The sequence below is a fragment of the Ascaphus truei genome, chromosome 1, assembly GCF_040206685.1.
Source record: "Ascaphus truei isolate aAscTru1 chromosome 1, aAscTru1.hap1, whole genome shotgun sequence".
Taxonomy (NCBI): domain Eukaryota; kingdom Metazoa; phylum Chordata; class Amphibia; order Anura; family Ascaphidae; genus Ascaphus; species Ascaphus truei.
In genome coordinates, this window is record NC_134483.1 from 453,139,987 (window position 1) to 453,159,462 (window position 19,476).

Below are 19,476 nucleotides of genomic sequence, written 5' to 3' on the forward strand. Positions count from 1 at the left end.
TCCTTTACAAGTGAAAAACGTGTTTCTGCTTTTGTTTACAGTCTAATCTAGCTTAGGGGTAAGGTATGCTAGAAAGCCCAAAGACATGCTTAAATAAATATTAAATGGGGGGAAAAAAAAGTGTGGAATGTTTAAAGAAGTTGGGACTGTTGTCATTTATGCATAGGACTGTGAGCAAAGGGATTTAAAATCAGTAGTTATTTTGGGCAGAGAAAGAACGAACAAAAAGTAATTAATGATTCATTACTGTGTAGTATAATAATAATAATAATAATAATAATGTGTAAGCTGTGCCCTATACAGTTTTTCTTTCTTTGAAGGAAAAATCCCCTACCTTGGGAGATTTATTTATTTATAAAATATTTTACCAGGAAGTAATACATTGAGAGTTATCTCTCATTTTCAAGTATGTCCTGGACATAGAGTTAAGACAAATAATACATGGTTACAAATACAGTTACATAAATGAACAGGGTATACATTATATACAAGACATTGCGTGCACAGTTAAAGAAAATATATATTATGGGCATATGAAACAGTTACAGACCAGATTAAAATGTGAGACAGCCTTAGATTTGAAAGAACTTAAACTGGTGGTGGATATGAGAGTCTCTGGTAGGTTGTTCCAGTTTTGGGGTGCACGGTAGGAGAAGGAGGAACGCCCGGATACTTTGTTGAGCCTTGGGACCATGAACAGTCTTTTGGAGTCTGATCTCAGGTGATAGGTGCTGCATGTGGTAGGGGTGAGGAGCTTGTTCAGGTAGCTGGGTAGCATGCCCATGAAAAATTTAAAGGCAAGACAGGAAAGGTGAACTTTGCGCCTAGACTCTAGTGATGACCAATCTAGTTCTTTGATCATATCGCAGTGATGTGTGTTGTAGTTGCATTGGAGAACAAAATGACAAATTGAATTGTAGAGGGTGTCAAGTTTGCTAAGGTGGGTTTGAGGTGCCGAGCCATATACTATATCTCCATAGTCAATAATTGGCATTAGCATCTGCTGTGCGATACGCTTTCTGACCAGGAGACTTAGGGAGGATTTGTTCCTGTAAAGTACCCCTAGTTTAGCATAGGTCTTGGTTGTCAGGGTATCAATGTGCATCCCAAATGTTAAGTGGAAGAACATGTGGAGGTCACATGACTTGTTGTATAAAGGCATCTTTTATAAAACAAGAAAGTGCCCCTCATGAAGTTGGAAGTGATAAGGAAAAGATGGATGAAAGGTGTGGTGAGAGGAAATGGGAAAACAATGTGTATAAAGGCCTCTGACAGAAATAGTGAGAACAGTGTAATGAAGTCAAACACTGCATGCATAACTGTGAATACAGATGCAGCAGATGTTATTGCACCTGTTAACACAACGAGTTGCATTAAAAATGCAAACCAAGAGGCACTTTGAAAAAGTAAAAGAAAAATCTTTTTTTTTTAAATATATGCAGCCTTTGATTACCTTTATTGAAAACTAATTATCCAAGCTCCCGATCGATTTGTTCCCCCATAAAATCGATCAGCAAAGATCCTGCTTCCCAGGGTTCACCAAATGGCTGCCTTTCAGCTTCAAATTAATCTTTCAGTCAGTGTAAGGCTAAGTCCCCGCTGGCGCTGAGCGCGCACATGCTTGGAGAGCGCTCCAAGCATGAGCGCTGGGTGTCCTGCTTGCACGTGCGGGGGAGGGGAGGGAGCATTACGGGTAGTTGAGCGCGTGGGTAAGTATAATTTTTTTGTTTACCCAAGTGCCGATCACGGGTGAGCGTATGTGCCCACACACGATCGCCGCGTGAGCGGGGACATACATATATCTATATGTAAGTAACCGCCGCAAGCGCCGCCCGCTCAGCGCAAGTGGGGACTCAGCCTAACTCAGTAGTTACAATGTATTCTTCTATTCCTAATTTAACAATCTATTGCCACACTTTGCAGCTCAAATTGCTGGGAATATTGGCAACAAATGATCACAAACAGGAAAGTGTTACAAGTAGCATGTATGATCTAATACTACAGAACTGATTATTTTTTTTTAGGCCACACTAGTAGGAAGGAGGCTCTTCTATTTTTGTTTGTTCTGAGTGTTCCTATTTTAATTTAACTCCAATAAAGCCCTGCTTTTAATTTTTACCTGGCGAGTCCCAGTCATTTGGAGCAGCTGCTGCATCGATCATTCATCTTCTTCCACACAAGTAGGAAATAGCATACAGTATATTGCTCTTAAAACTGACACTTTATTTAACAGAAGTGCTATTGCGAACAATGTTTGATGAGGTAACATGTTGTTTAAGGTTTACGTGGTGCGTTAACTCCCATTAACAGGCGTAGTAAGATCTGCTACATCTATACAAATAGCCAATACATTTTCAGAATTGCCTCACAGATCTGCCGATCATGGTACAAGTTCTGATGAGATGGCCAGCTTCAGGGGTAACTTCCCTGCAGTCTGAAGCTGCTGTTTGGGCTGTTTTCAGATGCAAATTCCCACTGAAGCCAATAGGGATATTCAGCCAAAAATGACCCACATGGAGGCTTCAGAGTTTATAAAATGAGCCCCTCCGTGTGGTGTGTGTCTGTGCAGGGAGTGGTACGCACTGTACGTGTCAGACTGAAATGGCATCCAAGCCCTCTGGCAACAATATAAAATCATTATATGGGATTATGTATCACGTTCCCAAAAATGAACTCTTATTTTCCTTCAGTGCAATGGAACGTGCAGAGGAATAGAAGACATTTAGGAAAACATTACTCAAATTGTGTAAAAATATTAAAAAAAAAAAAAAAACCCTGTGCATAACAAGCCATAAAACATCCACTTTTACCTTACTAGTAATTGCCAAGGGTAATAAGGCATTAGTAGGGGGTGGGGGTAATCATGAAAACATGTAGAGCAGGCCTGCACAACTTGTCAAGTAAGAAGGGCCGAACTGCTCCAAGGAATACAGATTCGGCCGCACGGGTAAAATCATCATCATCTCTCCCCCAGCACCTATCATCATCCTCATATCTCCACCACCCCTCAATCTCTCCCAGCACCCCTCATCTTCCTCATATCTGCCCCATCAACCCTCATCCTGATATATATCTCCCCAGCACCCCTCATCAACATCCTCATATCTCCCACATCAACCCTCATCCTGATATATATCTCCCCAGCACCCCTCATCAACATCCTCATATCTCCCACAGCACCCCTCGTCATCTTCATATCTCCCCCAGCATTCCTCATCATCTTCATATATCTCCCCCTGCACCCCTCATCATCAACGTTTGTGACTCCCCATCTCTCACACCCCCAACTCTCCCCCTCACCCATACACAATACTCACCCTCCACATCACACACACAATACTCACCCTCCACATCACACACACAATACTCACCCACCACATCACACACACACAATACCCCCCTGCAGACCACACACATTCCACCCCCCTGCATCTCACATCCCCCCTGCACCTCACATCACCCCCCTGCACCTCACATCACCCCCTGCACCTCACATCACCCCCCTGCACCTCACCCCTTGCACCTCACCTCACCCCCCTGCACTTCACATCACCCCACATCACTCCCCTGCAACTCACCCCCCTGCACCTCACATCACCTCACATCACTCCCCTGCACCTCACATCACCCCCCATCACCCCCCTGCACCTCACATCACCCCCCTGCACCTCACATCACCCCCTGCACCTCACATCACCCCCCTGCACCTCACCTCACCCCTCTGCACATCACCTCACCCCTCTGCACATCACCTCACCCCTCTGCACATCACCTCACCCCTCTGCACATCACCTCACCCCTCTGCACATCACCTCACCCCTCTGCACATCACCTCACCCCTCTGCACATCACCTCACCCCTCTGCACATCACCTCACCCCTCTGCACATCACCTCACCCCTCTGCACATCACCTCACCCCCCTGCACATCACATCACTCCCCTGCATCTCACCCCCCTGCACCTCACCTCACCCCCCTGCACCTCACCTCACCCCCCTGCACCTCACCTCACCCCCCTGCACATCACATCACCCCCCTGCACATCACCCCCTGCACCTCACATCACTCCCCTGCAACTCACCCCCCTGCACCTCACCTCACCCCCCTGCACCTCACATCACGCCCCTGCACCTCACATCACTCCCCTGCACCGCACCTCAACCTCCTGCACCTCACCTCACCCCCCTCTGCACATCACCCCTCCAGGACATCACATATCCCCCTGCACCTCCCCTCACCCCCCTGCACCACAGATCACGGCGGAGAGCAGGCAGGACTGTGCGCGCATGCAAGCAGCGGGCACCGGAAGTGCCGCACTGCTAGAGCGTGCAGTCTTGAGAGCGGGCTGGGCTGGGCTCGGCTGGCTGGGCTCAGGGGGGAAGAGCGGGCTCGGCTTGGCTCACGGTGGGTGGCGGAGAGGGAGAGAGGAGGGGGAGAGCAGACTCGGGGTAAAGCCACCGCCGCGGGCCGCACAGTCATGCGGCCCGCGGGCCGGTGTTGCGCAGGCCTGATGTAGATGGTCTTCTCTTACCAGTTTAATGTTACATTTTTACTTTTTTTTGGACGTGGGCTGTGAACTATTTTTAGATTTATTATAGGTATGGGCAAAATCTACATGTACATATACTGTAGAAAGAATATGGATCGCTCATAAATGTCATGTACCACTTGATTAGAAAATCACCAAAAATATCAGAAGAATATTGGAGTCCTCTGGTATAGGTCAAATGTTTACTAAACGGTGCTATTCCACAGCTTATTCAAGTGAAGTACATTGAATGGGCTAAAAAGGGGGTCTTGTGGAATAGCACAGCCTAGTAAATGCAGCCCAACATTTTATATCAGCTACAAGTCAGACACCCAAAACATACAATTTTTTTTTTTTTTTAATAGTTCCTAGTGTTTAAAATGTTACGGGACACAGGTCCAGGGAATCTTTTGACCTTGCTCAGGAGCAGTGGTGGGATTCAGAAAAGAAAAAAAACCCCAGGGCACCGGAACCTAACTCGGGCCAAGCCATGTTATTTACAAATGACCTGACTTGCGTCATTTTTTCTAAATTTCACTCCAAGTATTCACCAATTTATATTCTGTTTCGCAAAATATGTGGGGAGGAGTGTTGGGAGGGAGCGCCCTTCCGAGGATTTTTTTTAAGCTAATAGAATATGAAATAGTGCAAATTGATGCAAAATTGGTGCATGCTTGGAGTAAAATTTAGTAGAAGATTCAGGGAGCGCAGAAAACCGGTGTAAATATAAAATGAAAAAAAAAAAAGGAGAGAAACACACAAAAAGAATTGCACTATCTGGAAATGGGGACCATAGACACTGCTTCTGATGGGTATAACTCACATTTGAAAAGATGTGAACATATATTAAGTCCCACAGGTAGTCTGTTGTTATAGGCGTTCCAATCTGATTTTTGCTTGACTGTAAAGCCCACAAGTGTTGCATAAACTCGCAGACCAAAAAAAAAAAAAAAAAGAAGTAGACAAAAATGGTGTAAATAGTAACAGCATATTGTAAATACACAAGAATAGGCAAATGGCAACTTACATGGTAGCCCCATGCAAGGGCATTGTACGATAGACCGTGGAGTAGTGTCCGATGGTGGAGGTTGGTGTATCGTCAGAAGTGAAGCCCCTGCAGGGGAGCCGGTGCGCTTGCAGCTCCAACTTCCACGTTCTGTCCCCTACGTGATCAACGTCGGTCCTCGATCAACCCATCTCCAAGTCTGTCATGGATCCGGACTCAACGCATTCGCGTTTCGCAGGTTTGCTTCGTCAGGGGTCCATGATTACCTGACACTGAATGAGCAGCCACACGGTACATGGCGAGCAATACTGATCTTAATCCTCCTCCCACAAATTCCAAGATTTTATGCACCACTCCTCATCACCTATCTCACCTTATCCTCTCACCTTCCTCTCTCACCCCACTCCATTCATCCTCTCACCCCCACTGGACAGCCAGACACACACACACACACACACGACAGAGGCAGGCAGGACACACAAAGGCAGGATGGACAGAGGCAGGATACAGCTTCACCACTCTCTGCTGCACGCTTTTCCTCCGCTCTTTGGCCCCACCCCCAGACTCCTGCCACCGCCTCCTGATTGGCTGCTGCTGTGTAAGGCTGCGCTTATAGTGCCGGCGACGGCAGGTCGCAGCAAAACAAATGTATTTCCGCCGCCAGGTGCGCTTATAGTAAGCGCGACGAAGCGGTCACGATCGCAGGAAGTCATCTCTATTTGATTTTCCAGCGATCGTAGCCTGACCGTTGCGTCGCCGGCACTATAAGCGTAGCCCAATGCAGCCAATCAGAATGGATCAAGCTGCCCAACACCCTAGCAGAAGCACTGCTCTCCCCCTTCTTGCACCGGTTCCACGAACATGGGAAATTCTAGGTCCAGGTTCACACAAACCTGTAGATAAATGGGGAAAATACCCTACAGAAAAAAGGTTAAAAAAGAAAAGCAGAAATAAGAAACACTGGCCCAGTGGTAAGGAAAACTGGGGAGGTGCTATCCCAAAAAGTAGGATTTTTTTTGGTCAACTTGCATGCAAGTTGACCAAAATGTTCTAATGTTTGGAGAGAACACTGCAGTTTGCCTTACCACTGCTTGATGTACAGTATCTGGACTAATGTAGGCTATGCGCCTCCAAAAAAAAATCTATCACAAATAACTTCCAATTTTATAATGTATAATTCAATTAAAAAATAAAACCACGGATTCATCCAAAGCAGAAAAGACACAAAACCAGCTTGTACAAATACATTAAACCCAAAAAGGCAACAGGGAAAAACAGACAAATGGAAAGGGGCTTACATGTTGGCAAAATTAGATCTAATGTTTCAGGCAAAAACCTCTTAAATCAAGGATAAAACATTTGAACAAATGGAAATCAAGCTTTCGGACTGGTTGACATTCTGAACGTTAGTTTTCCCAGTAAAAAAAGAAATGCAGCTATATTTAACCTATAACATTCAATAACCATAGGAGAGCAGAGCATTGATTGATTGATGATTCAGGCTTTCAACTCCACCCGGGGGTACGCTAAGTAAAACCCTATAATTACCTAAATCCATAAGGGCGCACAGTGTGCCTTGAATCAGGCCGTAAAAAATAATAAAGGCAACTGCTACTAACCACTGCTACTAACAGCCAAAACAGTACAAATGTAACATGACAAACGGATATGCCAATAGGGGCACAGCTGGGTCAGCTGTTTATAGACACTCTTCAAGCAAGACCCTTGGAGGCTGCAGGTAGGTCCCCTCTGCTGCTGCCCCCCCCCCCTTTCAGGCCAATATCTATTTCCCTTCCTCCTCAGGCCCATACCTTCTCTCCCCACCACCACACCTTCTCCCTCCCCAGGCCCAACCCCCCCCCCAAGCCCATAACTCCCCCCCCCCCTCTTCCTTCTTCACTCCAGGCCCATACCATCTCCCACCCATCCTTATTTCCCTCCCTCATACCCCTCTCCAGCTGAAGTCCATATCTTGTTTCCTCCACACGTCTCATATTTCCACCCCCCTTTTCTACCCTAGGCCCAACTCCCTCCACCCCCCCCCCGACCTCCACACTGGTCCTTCTCCCCTCTACTACACCCGGGGCCCATATCAACTCTCCAACCCCCTTCCCAGGCCCATACCCTCTACATATTTTCTCCACCTCCACCTCAGGCCAAAGCCTCCCCCTTCCCCGCGCCCAACTTCCCTGCCCACTTTGTGTAACCCAGGCCCAACGTTCTTGGTCAAGAACCTACACCCTGCCTCTTGTGGTGATGAAATCACATGGCACCCGCTGTTCAATAAATGTCTGATGAAGGATATCCATTTGTCTCACATCCTGTGAATTTCTTCCATTATGCCATTTTACAGAGAACCACATTTTATTATTTCTTGACCAACACCAGGCAGGCATTGCTATTGATGAGAGACCCACAAGGCTATTTCTCACATTTAACCCTTGCGGTGTAGGAGCACCTCCAGAATTTGCTGTCATGTGATCACTTTAGCAGCTATTACATGACCCCCCAACATGCCAAGGCTAATGTAAATAGAAGAGTGGTCTACCTGACATGTCAATAGGGCTAATCAAGAATGTCCTTACGGCACTAAAAAGGTTAAACAAAAATCTGTTTCTCATATCCATTGAGAAAGAAAGAAATTCTTTGCTGGCACCTACAGGGTTTTGATGGGAAAAATCTCTTGGCTGGTAACAAAAATCTGTGACTGAAATGACCGCCATAATACGGGCATGCGCAGAAGCAGAAACACAAGTGCACACACACAAACACACACACACACAGAAGGCGACACACACACCACTGTTACCAGAGGAATTCCAAGTGAGTATAAAAATAAAAGGGCAAATAGCAAACAGTTTAGAAATGTATCATTTATAATAAAAAAGGCAGAAGTGTAAAACATGAAAGGTGTGTGCAGATATAACACATTAATTGTATATACCGTAGATTAATATAGTAACTGTAATGATTATTAAAAAAAAAAAACACGGGGTGTGCCGAGCACGCGCATTGTAAGTGACATTTCTTTGCGTTTTGTAACTGAAATTGTGTTTTGATGTTTTATGATTTACATTGAAAGAAAGACTTTGAGGAAAGGCATTTAGATAAGTTACAGTCCTAAATATATGCATCTCAGTTTAGTTATCATAAGTCAATTATATCATGCATTCTAAGTTAGCGGTGTGCAAACTGGGGGGCGTGAGATTGTTTGCGGGGGGCGCAATGTTTACAGTGGTCTCGTGCGCTTCCCGAAGGCACTTAAAATTAAGCGCCGGGGAAGCGGCGAAGGCCTCTGTTAACTGCACTTACCTTGCTCCTGAAGACGCGTCACCATGGCAATTGGCATCAAATGACGCAGCGAGGTCATGTGACGCCGGAGCCAAGGTAAGAGAGGGGGGGGGGGGTGCACAAAGAGGGGAAGAACCGGCAGAGGGGCAGGGAAAAAAGGATTGCGCTCCCCTGTTCTAAGTGACAGTATGGAAATTTCAAAACAAAAAATAAATAAAATAAATTATACTCTCAAATCTTTAATTCAATAAAAAACATCACCATCGCAAATACAATTTCTGTGACAAAAGACAAAGACGTGTCACTTACAATGCACGTGCTCAGCACACACAAGTTTATTTTAATGTTACTCTTTATCTCAAAGTACTCACTCATGATGTATGTTTTTTTACATTTTACAAGAGAAAATGATGTCTCCATCTGCACCAACAAAAAAAAGTTAAATGAACAAAATCTGTTATTTCTAAAATAGATCAACCCACAGGATTAGACCCGAGTCAATAATGCAAAACCGTGGCTTGTAGAAGCTTTAAGTGTAGAGGTAAGCGGGTAATTTTGACGCACCACCAGGACAAAAAACACGAGGTACGGCATACGATGCTAGCATCTGTACTTAAACCTCACCTATGTTATTAAGAACTCATACGACGTGTTTAAATAAGACATGCCTGGCTTGATGGCGGTTCCATTGGTGCCACTACACCAAGCCCTGTGCTAGGGGCATAGAGTGAGCGCGCGAGAGAGACAGAGAGCGAGCGCGAGACAGAGACAACATGAGGGGCCCCTAAACTTTTTTTGGCCCGGGGTCCCGAACATGTCTAGCTACCCCAGTGCCCCGCGCTCTTCCCCACACCAACAAAACTGATTGTCAAGGAGGAGTGCAGGGCCTCTGTAACCGTCTCTACCTTGTCCGGCAGCATCTCCGCCTGCACGGCCGCTATGATGGTGCACCGATGTCAAATACTGGCCCATTGCCATGACAACATGACATGTCGCCGCCGCAAAGTCACGTGACAGTGCGTTGTCGGAGATGCCACGCCGGACAAGATGAGGCCCCACAAATGCCCATGCACCAACCCCAACGATAATTCCAGCTGGCCCTGGAGAGGACCCTCTATCCTCAAGGATCACCAACAGTGCAGGTTCTATGGCTTATTAGCACAGGCGGCCCAATCATTGTGACTGAACCACCTGTACTCAAGCAGGGGTATGCTTCAAACCTGCACTGTTAGTGCTCCTTGTGGACTGGATTTGGGAACTTCTGCTATAAAAGATTGTTCTAAGTATATGAGCAGTACAAAGTACACGGAAATATTGTTCATATGTATTTATAAAGTGAGATAGATACTACTGTATAAACCACAGCATAATTGACCATTATGGGTTCTTGCACTCAGAATGTAACATGGGCATTTAGCACACACAGCGAGCTGTTCATTCAGCATGTTGCTGAGTGGAGGAGTAAAAACTTTCTAGCGTGACTGATTTCAGGCACACACTCCCACTTTCATGACGTAAGGGTGCATAGATTATTTCCCTGCAGTCAGCACAGGGTTGCTGCGTTCCCATTGGTGCCTGTTCTGTCAGCAGACATCAGAAGATAATATTCATTGGCCGGACAATTACAACTGGAGCAGCTGTCATTCAGTGCTGCAAGCCTATAACCGTGCAGCCACAAGAACACATGTTCTCATTCAGATACTCATTCCCATTTTACGGTTTAAAAGAAGTGCATGTTGCATTGCATGCGGTCACCAACTAGCTGAAAACTAATTTATATGCACAAGCAAATCTAAAAGTGTGTGTGTGTGTGTGTGTCACCATCCCCTAGCTTCAAACACTTTTAACACCCTACCTTATCTATAGTACATATTTTTTTCCCCCTCTCTACACTGTTTTAGCCATAGATTCCTGTGTTTTCTTAAATTCCATGATCTAACTTAAATGTGAGTTACATTCACCAGTTACACCCATCTATGTAGAGAAGCAGCGGTTCTGGAACAGAAAGGGTTAATAACCTTGCACAGTGTTACTGCTGGAGTATTTTAAGCACTGTGTGCTCTTAAATCTGTTATACAAACCGTACTATAGAAAAAGCTTTATATGCAGAAACACAACAGAAATTAAAGCAGAATGCCGAATATTTTTCATAATTGATCCTTAAAAACCAGTGTATATCCTCCGAAAACACAAGCAGAGTTTAGAAGCACCAACATGAAAGTTAGAATCACTGCAGAAAGCAATGAAAGCCTGAATATACTGTATGGTGTCGTCAACAACAACCAAAAGAAGTGCACCTCTACAGTAGCATGATCAACATGCAAGAAGACTGTAATCAAGTGAAGGCACTCAGACAGAGATGTACTAACAATGCTAATGAATGGGTAGCAAGGTACTTTGCGTATTAGCTTTGGAAATGTAGAGCTGTAGGCCAAAATAGACACCGCATAGGAGTAGTATACAAATGCTACTTTTGTTAAAGGGAATCTGAGGCCCGGGTGGTAATGATGAGAGGATGCTGCTGCAATTCCAAAGTTAAATGAGATTACTAATGAGCCAGCGTTAGTGCAGAGCAGGGCACAAACACACAAACTACCATTGGCTTCAGTGTCCGTGTGTGGGCAATAGGGCCCCGATAAGCACAGTCACAGATTAATGAGTAACCCCCAAAGTGATCAGGGCTGAGCTATACAGCTTACTTCAAAAGTAACTAGAGCAGTCATTTTAAGAGTCCAGATATTACTTGCCCTTAAAGCATGAGAACAGGCTGTACAGCGTTTAAATGTTTTTATTACAGGTTTCCAGAGATACTTAACTTCATAGTGATGCCGGTATCTCTGCAATCAGAAACTGTGTGCCTAACATAACCGCGACTTTAACTGTCCCACCAATTCGTGGCGTTATCCGGTACAGCTTCCTATTGGCCAGCATGACCGGGACATTTAAACTTCACAGGGATACTGGCATCAATACAGAGTATCTCTACTATCTCTGGGACCAGGGGGTCCCCAGAGCTGAAAAGAACACAGTTCAGCTCCAGAGACCCCAACTTCAATTCTGTAGAAATAAAATAATAATAATAACGCAATGCAACCTGTTCTGCTTTAACATATTTCAGAAACAAAACAAAAAAAACACGTTTGAAGGATGACTCCAGGAAATATGTAATACGGATGAAAAAGTAAGAGCAACACGGATTAGTAGTAGTAGTAGTAGTAGTAATAATAATATCTTGACCCAGTCAGTGGGATTGGACCTTTAGCATGGCGCAACCACGTACCTGAGAGCTGCTAGTAACATCCACAAGCAGTAGTTAGGAAAGCAAAACTACACAAGGATAAATCACTGACTGATAATTTGGGATACAGTTTCTTACGAAGTTTCATGTTCTCATTGAAAAAAGAAAAACGCCCTGGGATATGAACATGCAAATGATAGAGTATTTCTAGAAACAACCTGCGTTCACGTTTCTCCCCCTTTGCGAAAATGTACATTTGCAGATCCTTTAGGATAACTGCAAAAAATGATTTTGTCGGGTTTCCACTGTGCGTTCAGTATGTGATAACTAATGAGAATATATATATATATATATATATATATATATATATATATATATATATATATATACACATTTATACTTAAGCATACTCTGACGACAGATATTCTCAGTGGACAGGACGCTTTTTAATTTGTAAAAAAAAGTGCTCACAGGGCATATGCTAATTTCGCAAATGAAGGTAACACAGCCAAATGACTAGACATATAGACATTTTAATTAATAGGAACTATTAACTCTGAAACGTAGACCAACAGATAGCCAAAAAAAAATAAAAATGTTGCTAAACATTTTGTTACAAGCCCCAGAGCCAGGTGTGGCATGTAAATGTGTAGAGCAAGACACAATGTTACACAAATATGCAACTTTAAACTTGCATAATTAGAAAATGGAAATGTTGCATTTTAATTTAGGGGGGGGGGGGGAAGAGGGCAAATGCTTTGTTAAATGATTTATTAAGCATATTGACGTTCAAAAGAGGTTGAGAACTTCTGCTTCAGGACATGTTCATTTTGGGTTTTGTCCAATTTTGCATTCCAGCTCTCCAAAAATTAGCAGGCGGGTGACAGTATTACAGCGGTGACAGTAACAATACTTAAGATGATATAACAATAAGAGGCGTATCTTAATGTACTGTACCTTTCCTGGTACAATACCATGATTAAACAAACAAAAGTGGTAGTCTATGTAAACATTACATGATAAAAATATGAGTTTATAGTGCTTACTAACAGCAAGAATGTATTTGTTTAATCTAAAATTAAAGGTTTTTTTTTAAAATGTATTTTCAAACTAACAGAAATAAAATAAAAATAAATATAAAAAATATGCTAAGTCAGGTTTGATACATTACAGGGGAAGCAGAAACAAGCATTGCTTTTGCTAGCTATGATAATCAGCCTTTACAACCAAACTATACACCACTATACATTCTGTTTCTATTCTCCAGACCTTTTAGACTGAAAGCTCCCTGGAGCAGGACTCCAATTTCACACTTTACCAGTGAATATAATGAAATAATATTTAATGTATGCCTCAATCTTAGTGTCTTTTACACCCACCATGTACAGTTCTGGATAGCTATCCCGATAATATACATTATATGACTTATTATTCTTCTACTGTATGAATTCTAGTGCATTTTACTACAAGGATCACAGTGGTTCCGTAGATATGCCATTCCATTGCTTCCGGAATGAAAACAGGTGCCAGCCACATCAGACAAGCAGTGAGGGGTATGGTGTGTGTTCAACTGACCTTCTCCATCATTGGCTAAGTGGGATAACATTGCTGGCAGGTCAATTTTATTTCAGGAAAGTAGTGGTAAACATAATGTTTGATAAAACTGAAACAAAGTGTCTTATATTTGACACAGGTCCAGTGCAGAGCTGTTGTACTGTAACTGATTAGATCTGTTTAATATGACTAACATTTGTGACTGTTTTTTTTTTTTAAAGAGACCCCCAAGACCAACTAATGAAGCAAAAATAGAATATGTTAGATTTAAGTGTTCACTACAAGTATGACCGATTAAAAACAAAAAACAAAAGTAATCTTGAAGGTACAATATAATTGCTGCCCAACTCACAAATCACAAGACTATATATCTAAAGTAATCCACTGATCGTGGGTTTTGATAAAAAATAAATAATGATGTACTGGGAAATTATACTGTATGCCAGGGGTGTGCAAACTTTTTTGTCTGCGGTCCCCTGCCTGCTCTCCCCTCCTCCTTACCTTTTGTCCGGTGTTTTCTGATGTCATGTCGCGTCGTCAGAAGCTGCCGGAGACAAGGTAGGTGACAGAGGCCTTGTGTGCTCCCCCAGCATCTAATATAAATGTTGTGGGGCAGAGCGCAGGGCCTCTGCAAAATCTGTACCCACCCCAGGAAAATTTTGCGCCCCCGTTTGCGCACCCCTGCTGTATGCCATACTCTTCCAACTGTACCAATTTAGCAGGTACACTACATGTGTTTGGGTTCAATAAGACCAGTTGTACCTAATAAACAAAGTTTTTTGTGTGTGTGGTATGATGCATAGGTTAGGATAGGGGTGTGCAAACTTTTCCCCCTGCACCTCCCTGCCTGCTCTCCTCCCATACTCGCGCCTCCCCTCATTACCTTCGGCATTAAATGACACGGCGGGGGTCCCGTGACGTCACTTGACCCAGCGGCATACTTTGACGCTGCGTTGCCGAAGACAAGGTAAGGGAAGTTTCAGAGGCCTCACGCGATCCCCTGGCATTTCATTTAAATGCCTTGGGGGAAGAGCGTGGGGCCTCTGCAACTGCCACGCCCCCTTCTGGAAAATCTTCTGCCCCCCCCAGTTTGCTCACCCCTGGGCGGGGGGACTTCCATGGGAATTGCTTGGAAGTATCTCTTTCCAGCACCAGCAGATGAACTACAGGGCCCCAATTTTGTGTGCAGTCATGGAGGGTCTGATATACATCCTTAATCAAAGTAAATACAAAGAGTGGAGGTGGAGAGCATTTATCACAGTGTCCCTGCTGTCAAATTTGGAGAATCTAACAGCACATGATTTGTGAGAAAAAACAAGCAACACCCCATTGAAAGCAATGGAGTTTGTCTGATACGGTTCTTTGTGCCAGGTTTGCATCAAGAAAATGTTATTACACAGCTCCCCCAAAAAACAGCATAACCCACTCAGGCCCAGATCCTCAAAGCTCTGTTAAGTCACTTGCTGTCATGTTAACCTTCAGTTAACTTAATGTCACATTAAGACAAACGGTGTATCTTCAAAGCACAATAACGGACTGTTAAGCCATGTTCTCTCCTGTAAAGAGGATTGCGTTGACGAGAACACTATGTTACTGTAATGACATGCAAATGAGGAGATATAACATTGCATATCCACACAAATCTGTTAAGTTTAACGCAGGGACTTAAGAGGCAATCCCAACATGCGATTCGTTTTGCAAATGTTTTTTTTTTTATAAAGAATTGAAGCAGGGGGTCTCCAGAGCTGAACCCTATTAATTTCAGCTCCAGAGAACCCCGTGCTTAAATCCTATGTTAACAAAAATAATAAATAAAATAGGGCATGAATTGCTCCATTAAAGCTTAGGTCAGGGGTTCTCAACTCCAGTTCTCAAGACCCTCAATTGAAGACTGAGTTACCTGTGCTGAAGCTTGGATATCATTAAATCCTGACCTGTTGGAGGGTCTTGAGAACAGAGTCGTGTGCCCCTGAGTTAGGTCATACCTAAACTTGTCATTACCCACATCCACACCCTGAATTAGTGCTTTTGCAGGGTCTGGGTATGATTTAGCAAACGTGATGTTATTTTCCATTTCTCTATCTCAACTTCAGTTAAAGCCTTATTTCAGGGTCTGGATAGGCGTAACCCTAAAACATACTTACGTTCCTGTTATGAGCCCTGATTTAACCGCGCTTGGTGATTCTAGCCCTTAATTGTTATGTCCTGTTAGTCCCTTCATTGCAGGTAAAAGGACAATATTGATAGGTTGTCCATCATTCTGCCCTTCCTCCATGAAATGGCAGGGTCAATTATATTTAAAAGGTCCAGCAAAGATAAAGTTGCAGAAAGTGTTAGAGGAAACAAAATTAATATAGCAGTTTACATTAAAAAAAAACCTAGCCTGGAAAATCAACATAATACAGTATACTCATTAGTAGAGCCTTCTACACCAATACCCAAACTAGGTGGTAATGCCAATATGATAGTAATAGAATGAAATGCACTTCCTGCCCACACTGCATGGCAAATCCCACACTGCTGCCCTGTTAAAGTGTTAGCAATATATCCACTTTTTTATGATATATCCGCTTATCTTTAAATATAATTATGTAATTTCACGCCTGACAATGGAATAGGACACAGTGCTGTGACAGTTCAGGTATCACCTACTATTTCCTGTCAGTAGTTCAGTTTGTGCTGGAAATGGAACATGCAACGAATCTTTAAAAGAAAATGACAGTGTGTTTAGGCATACAGGCACTCAGTTCAACAAAGGGCTGGGGGAGAGGAGACAGAATTTCATCTTTTACTGGTTCACTTCAATGATCATATTAATGCGTCTAAGCCCAGTGATATCACAAACCACCCCTGGTGATCCACATTTCCAGTCCTAAGAGAATGAGACTGAGAAAGATCCATTATTTAGAAAGGCTTCCTATTCACACGTGGATGGATTAACACTGTAGTGTGTGTACGCCTCTCTCTCTCTCTCTGAAAGTGCCAGGATTAAACAGAAACCAAGCAACTAACTCTTGGGAAAGGCGTGTCAAATACCTATCATTACATGCTGCAGACAGAGCACATTTGTAATACGTCCGGTCAAATCAGTTTTTTCACAATGAAGTGCACATTATATTACATTAGAGACACTAAGCACATGGTAGTGAGCAATTAAATATTCAGACAGCCTGTGGCCCTTAAAATCACCAGGGGTTGGCTCTCTGTTTGCACACCTGAGGGTGTCTATTGAAAGTTAATGAGAAGCAGAATATTCTTCAACAAAAGAACTGGGGGGGGGGGGGGAAGGGGGTGCGGTCCCTGAGATTACAGTAGGAGTTTGGGAAACCCCTGTTGTACAGTAATGCCAAAGGATGTTTTATTGTTTGACAAAAAAAACGTGGACTCTCGCAGTTTGGCCTAGATCGTAAAAATACCCCGCTAAATTAAATAAAGGGTCCCTTCTGCTGCATGTTGTGCTAGCCCTTCTGGCAGTGGAGTGGTTAAGGAATGGTTTATTGGAACGCCGGGCCGGGCAGACTATATAAGCCTCTGTGTCCTTGCCCAGGGAACGGCACAACATGCACAAGCTCATGTCTATCCTTTGGACACACGGATCACTCCTGGCTTAGCTCTCAGCATCTCCCACTACACCCAGGCAGGACTGGATGTGAAATGACATCTGTGCTGTGTTCAATGCAAGTACCCAAATACCTATAACATTCACGAAGGAGAAAATAAAACGCCCAACGCACCGGCCTTCAGCATGCAGTGCCGAATTATATAGTGCTCCCATTCATTGTACACACCAGGGCCCCATCTGAGGGCTGATTCCTCTCAATCACCCCATAACGGGTACTATGCAACAACATGAACATATGCAGGGCACATCGCACTAATATTTAAAAGGGCTAATGATCACGGCAGTTTAATTCATACAGGGTGAAATGCACTAGGTAGATGCACATTTCTGGTGTCTGATACAGAATAAAATGCATAGGATACAAGCACAGATCTGGTGTCTGATACAAAATGCACTGTGCAGAAGCACAGACCTTGTAACAGGCAGAGGGAAGCTCATATCTAGCATCTGACTCTTACAGTACATAAGGCGTTTCTATGTATGTAGGAGACCGTTCATATAAACCCGATCCCTAAATGCAGGAATACATACATCAAAAGGCAACCCAGGAGCATGCACATGTACCTACCAGTTCTCTTGCATCCATTGGATCGCTTCATTCTCATTAAACTGCTTCTCGAATTCATATTCTTGCAAAGTCAACACTGACATGTTCATTTGGGCAACCTCCTGTGAGATACCTGGAGAGGAGAATAAGCCGTGTCCCTTATCTGTCACACACACAGACACACAACACACACACACACACCTCCTTCTAATCCCCCTTCTCTGGGTGTCTCTGTCTCGTAACCAGTGTTTCAGATCTCAAGGTCCAAAGCCTACATTTCTTGCTTTTTCCTGGTCAAGGGATCAAATTTCCTGGTCCAAGAAAACGTATAAAAAAGGGACTTGAAGGAGGACAGGAGACGCCTGTGTGTGTGATTTCCTTGCTTCTGTCTGCTGTTCTGCAGTTAATAATCCTGCTGCAGCTGTACTCAGTGTGCGAGTCTGTGTGTCTTGTACCCAAGGCCCTCCCCTGTGGGCTGGTTAACAGAAAATGAGTGACATGCAGGAGCTTTAGCCCCATCTAATCATGATGATCATGTAATAAGTATATCCCATACGTATTAAATGTTGAATCTATGTACTGTATATGCACATTTTGTCATAGAAAAACATGCAGCAGCAGCAGCAGCAGTAGCAGCAGCAGCAGCACAAACCATTATATTCAAAAAGTTATTGTTACAGAATAGGGTTGCCAGGTGGCTTGTCCAAAAATACTGGACACAATGGTAAAAGATGCAACCCCTACGCTCCCAAATACATATAAAAATTACCCCCACATCCCCCGAATACATATAAAAATTACCCCCACGCCACCGAATATATATAAAAAAAAGTACTCCACACCCCCTGAATATATATTAAAAAATACCCCCACGCCCCCGAATACATATAAAAATACCCCACACCTACCCAATACATATACAAAATGCCCCCACTTCCCCAATAAAATTTAGACTTACCTTGGGGATGGTGTCAGGTCCCCGATGCCTGTGGGGAGGGGGAGGGGGGCGGGGGAGGCAGTGGCTGCGAAGGGGGGGACAGTGGATGTGCGGGGGGCAATGGATGCAGAGGGGGGGACAGTGGATGCGGAGGGGGGGGCGGCAGCTGGTCAGAGCAGTTGAGCAGAGCAGAGCAGTGGGACAGACAGGGAGAGAGAAGCCTGCAGCGGGGGATATCTGGGCATGGCGGCAACTGCTCTGAACAGCAGCCGAGCCCCCCGCATCCACCCTGCGTTCGGAGAGAGATAATACCGAACACATACATGTCCGGTATTACCTTTCATTTTATACCAGACACAGAGGCAAAATACCGGGCTGCCCGGTTCAAAACCGGGCATCTGGCAACCCTATTACAGAAGTAGGCAATATGACAGACATGACAGATTCATCAGCACATGATGTGACGGGGAACCAAACATTAGCAAGGATAATGTGAAAGTGATCCAGACAGAGAGAGAGTAGGTCTCTTCCCTGGGTCTGTCTTTCTGTTCTCTCTGAGGCAGAGATCTCCCGTCTCTCTACCTGTGACTCAGACAGAGGAAAAGAGCGAGATAGAGGGAGAGGGATATCAAATTTGGAGTACAAAATAGAAGGAAAATAATCACAGAAGAAAACATAAAAAGGTTTGTTCAATGGTGTCCCCAGTATGAATTGTTTTATCAGATGTACCACAGGTTATTACTAGTACGTCTG

At 44.0% G+C, this 19,476-nt stretch overlaps 1 protein-coding gene across 1 annotated transcript in view; it reads right to left on the bottom strand.

Moving 5' to 3' along the window:
* Window positions 1-18,241, bottom strand: part of ELOVL6 (ELOVL fatty acid elongase 6) — a 109,360-nt gene extending 91,119 nt beyond the window's left edge. Inside the window, exon 1 of the mRNA XM_075617163.1 lies at window positions 17,808-18,241. Within this exon, the coding sequence (XP_075473278.1) occupies window positions 17,808-17,896 (89 nt within the window). The 5' untranslated portion in view covers window positions 17,897-18,241. The remainder of the gene's footprint in view (window positions 1-17,807) is intronic.
* Between the last annotated feature and the right edge of the window lie 1,235 nt (window positions 18,242-19,476).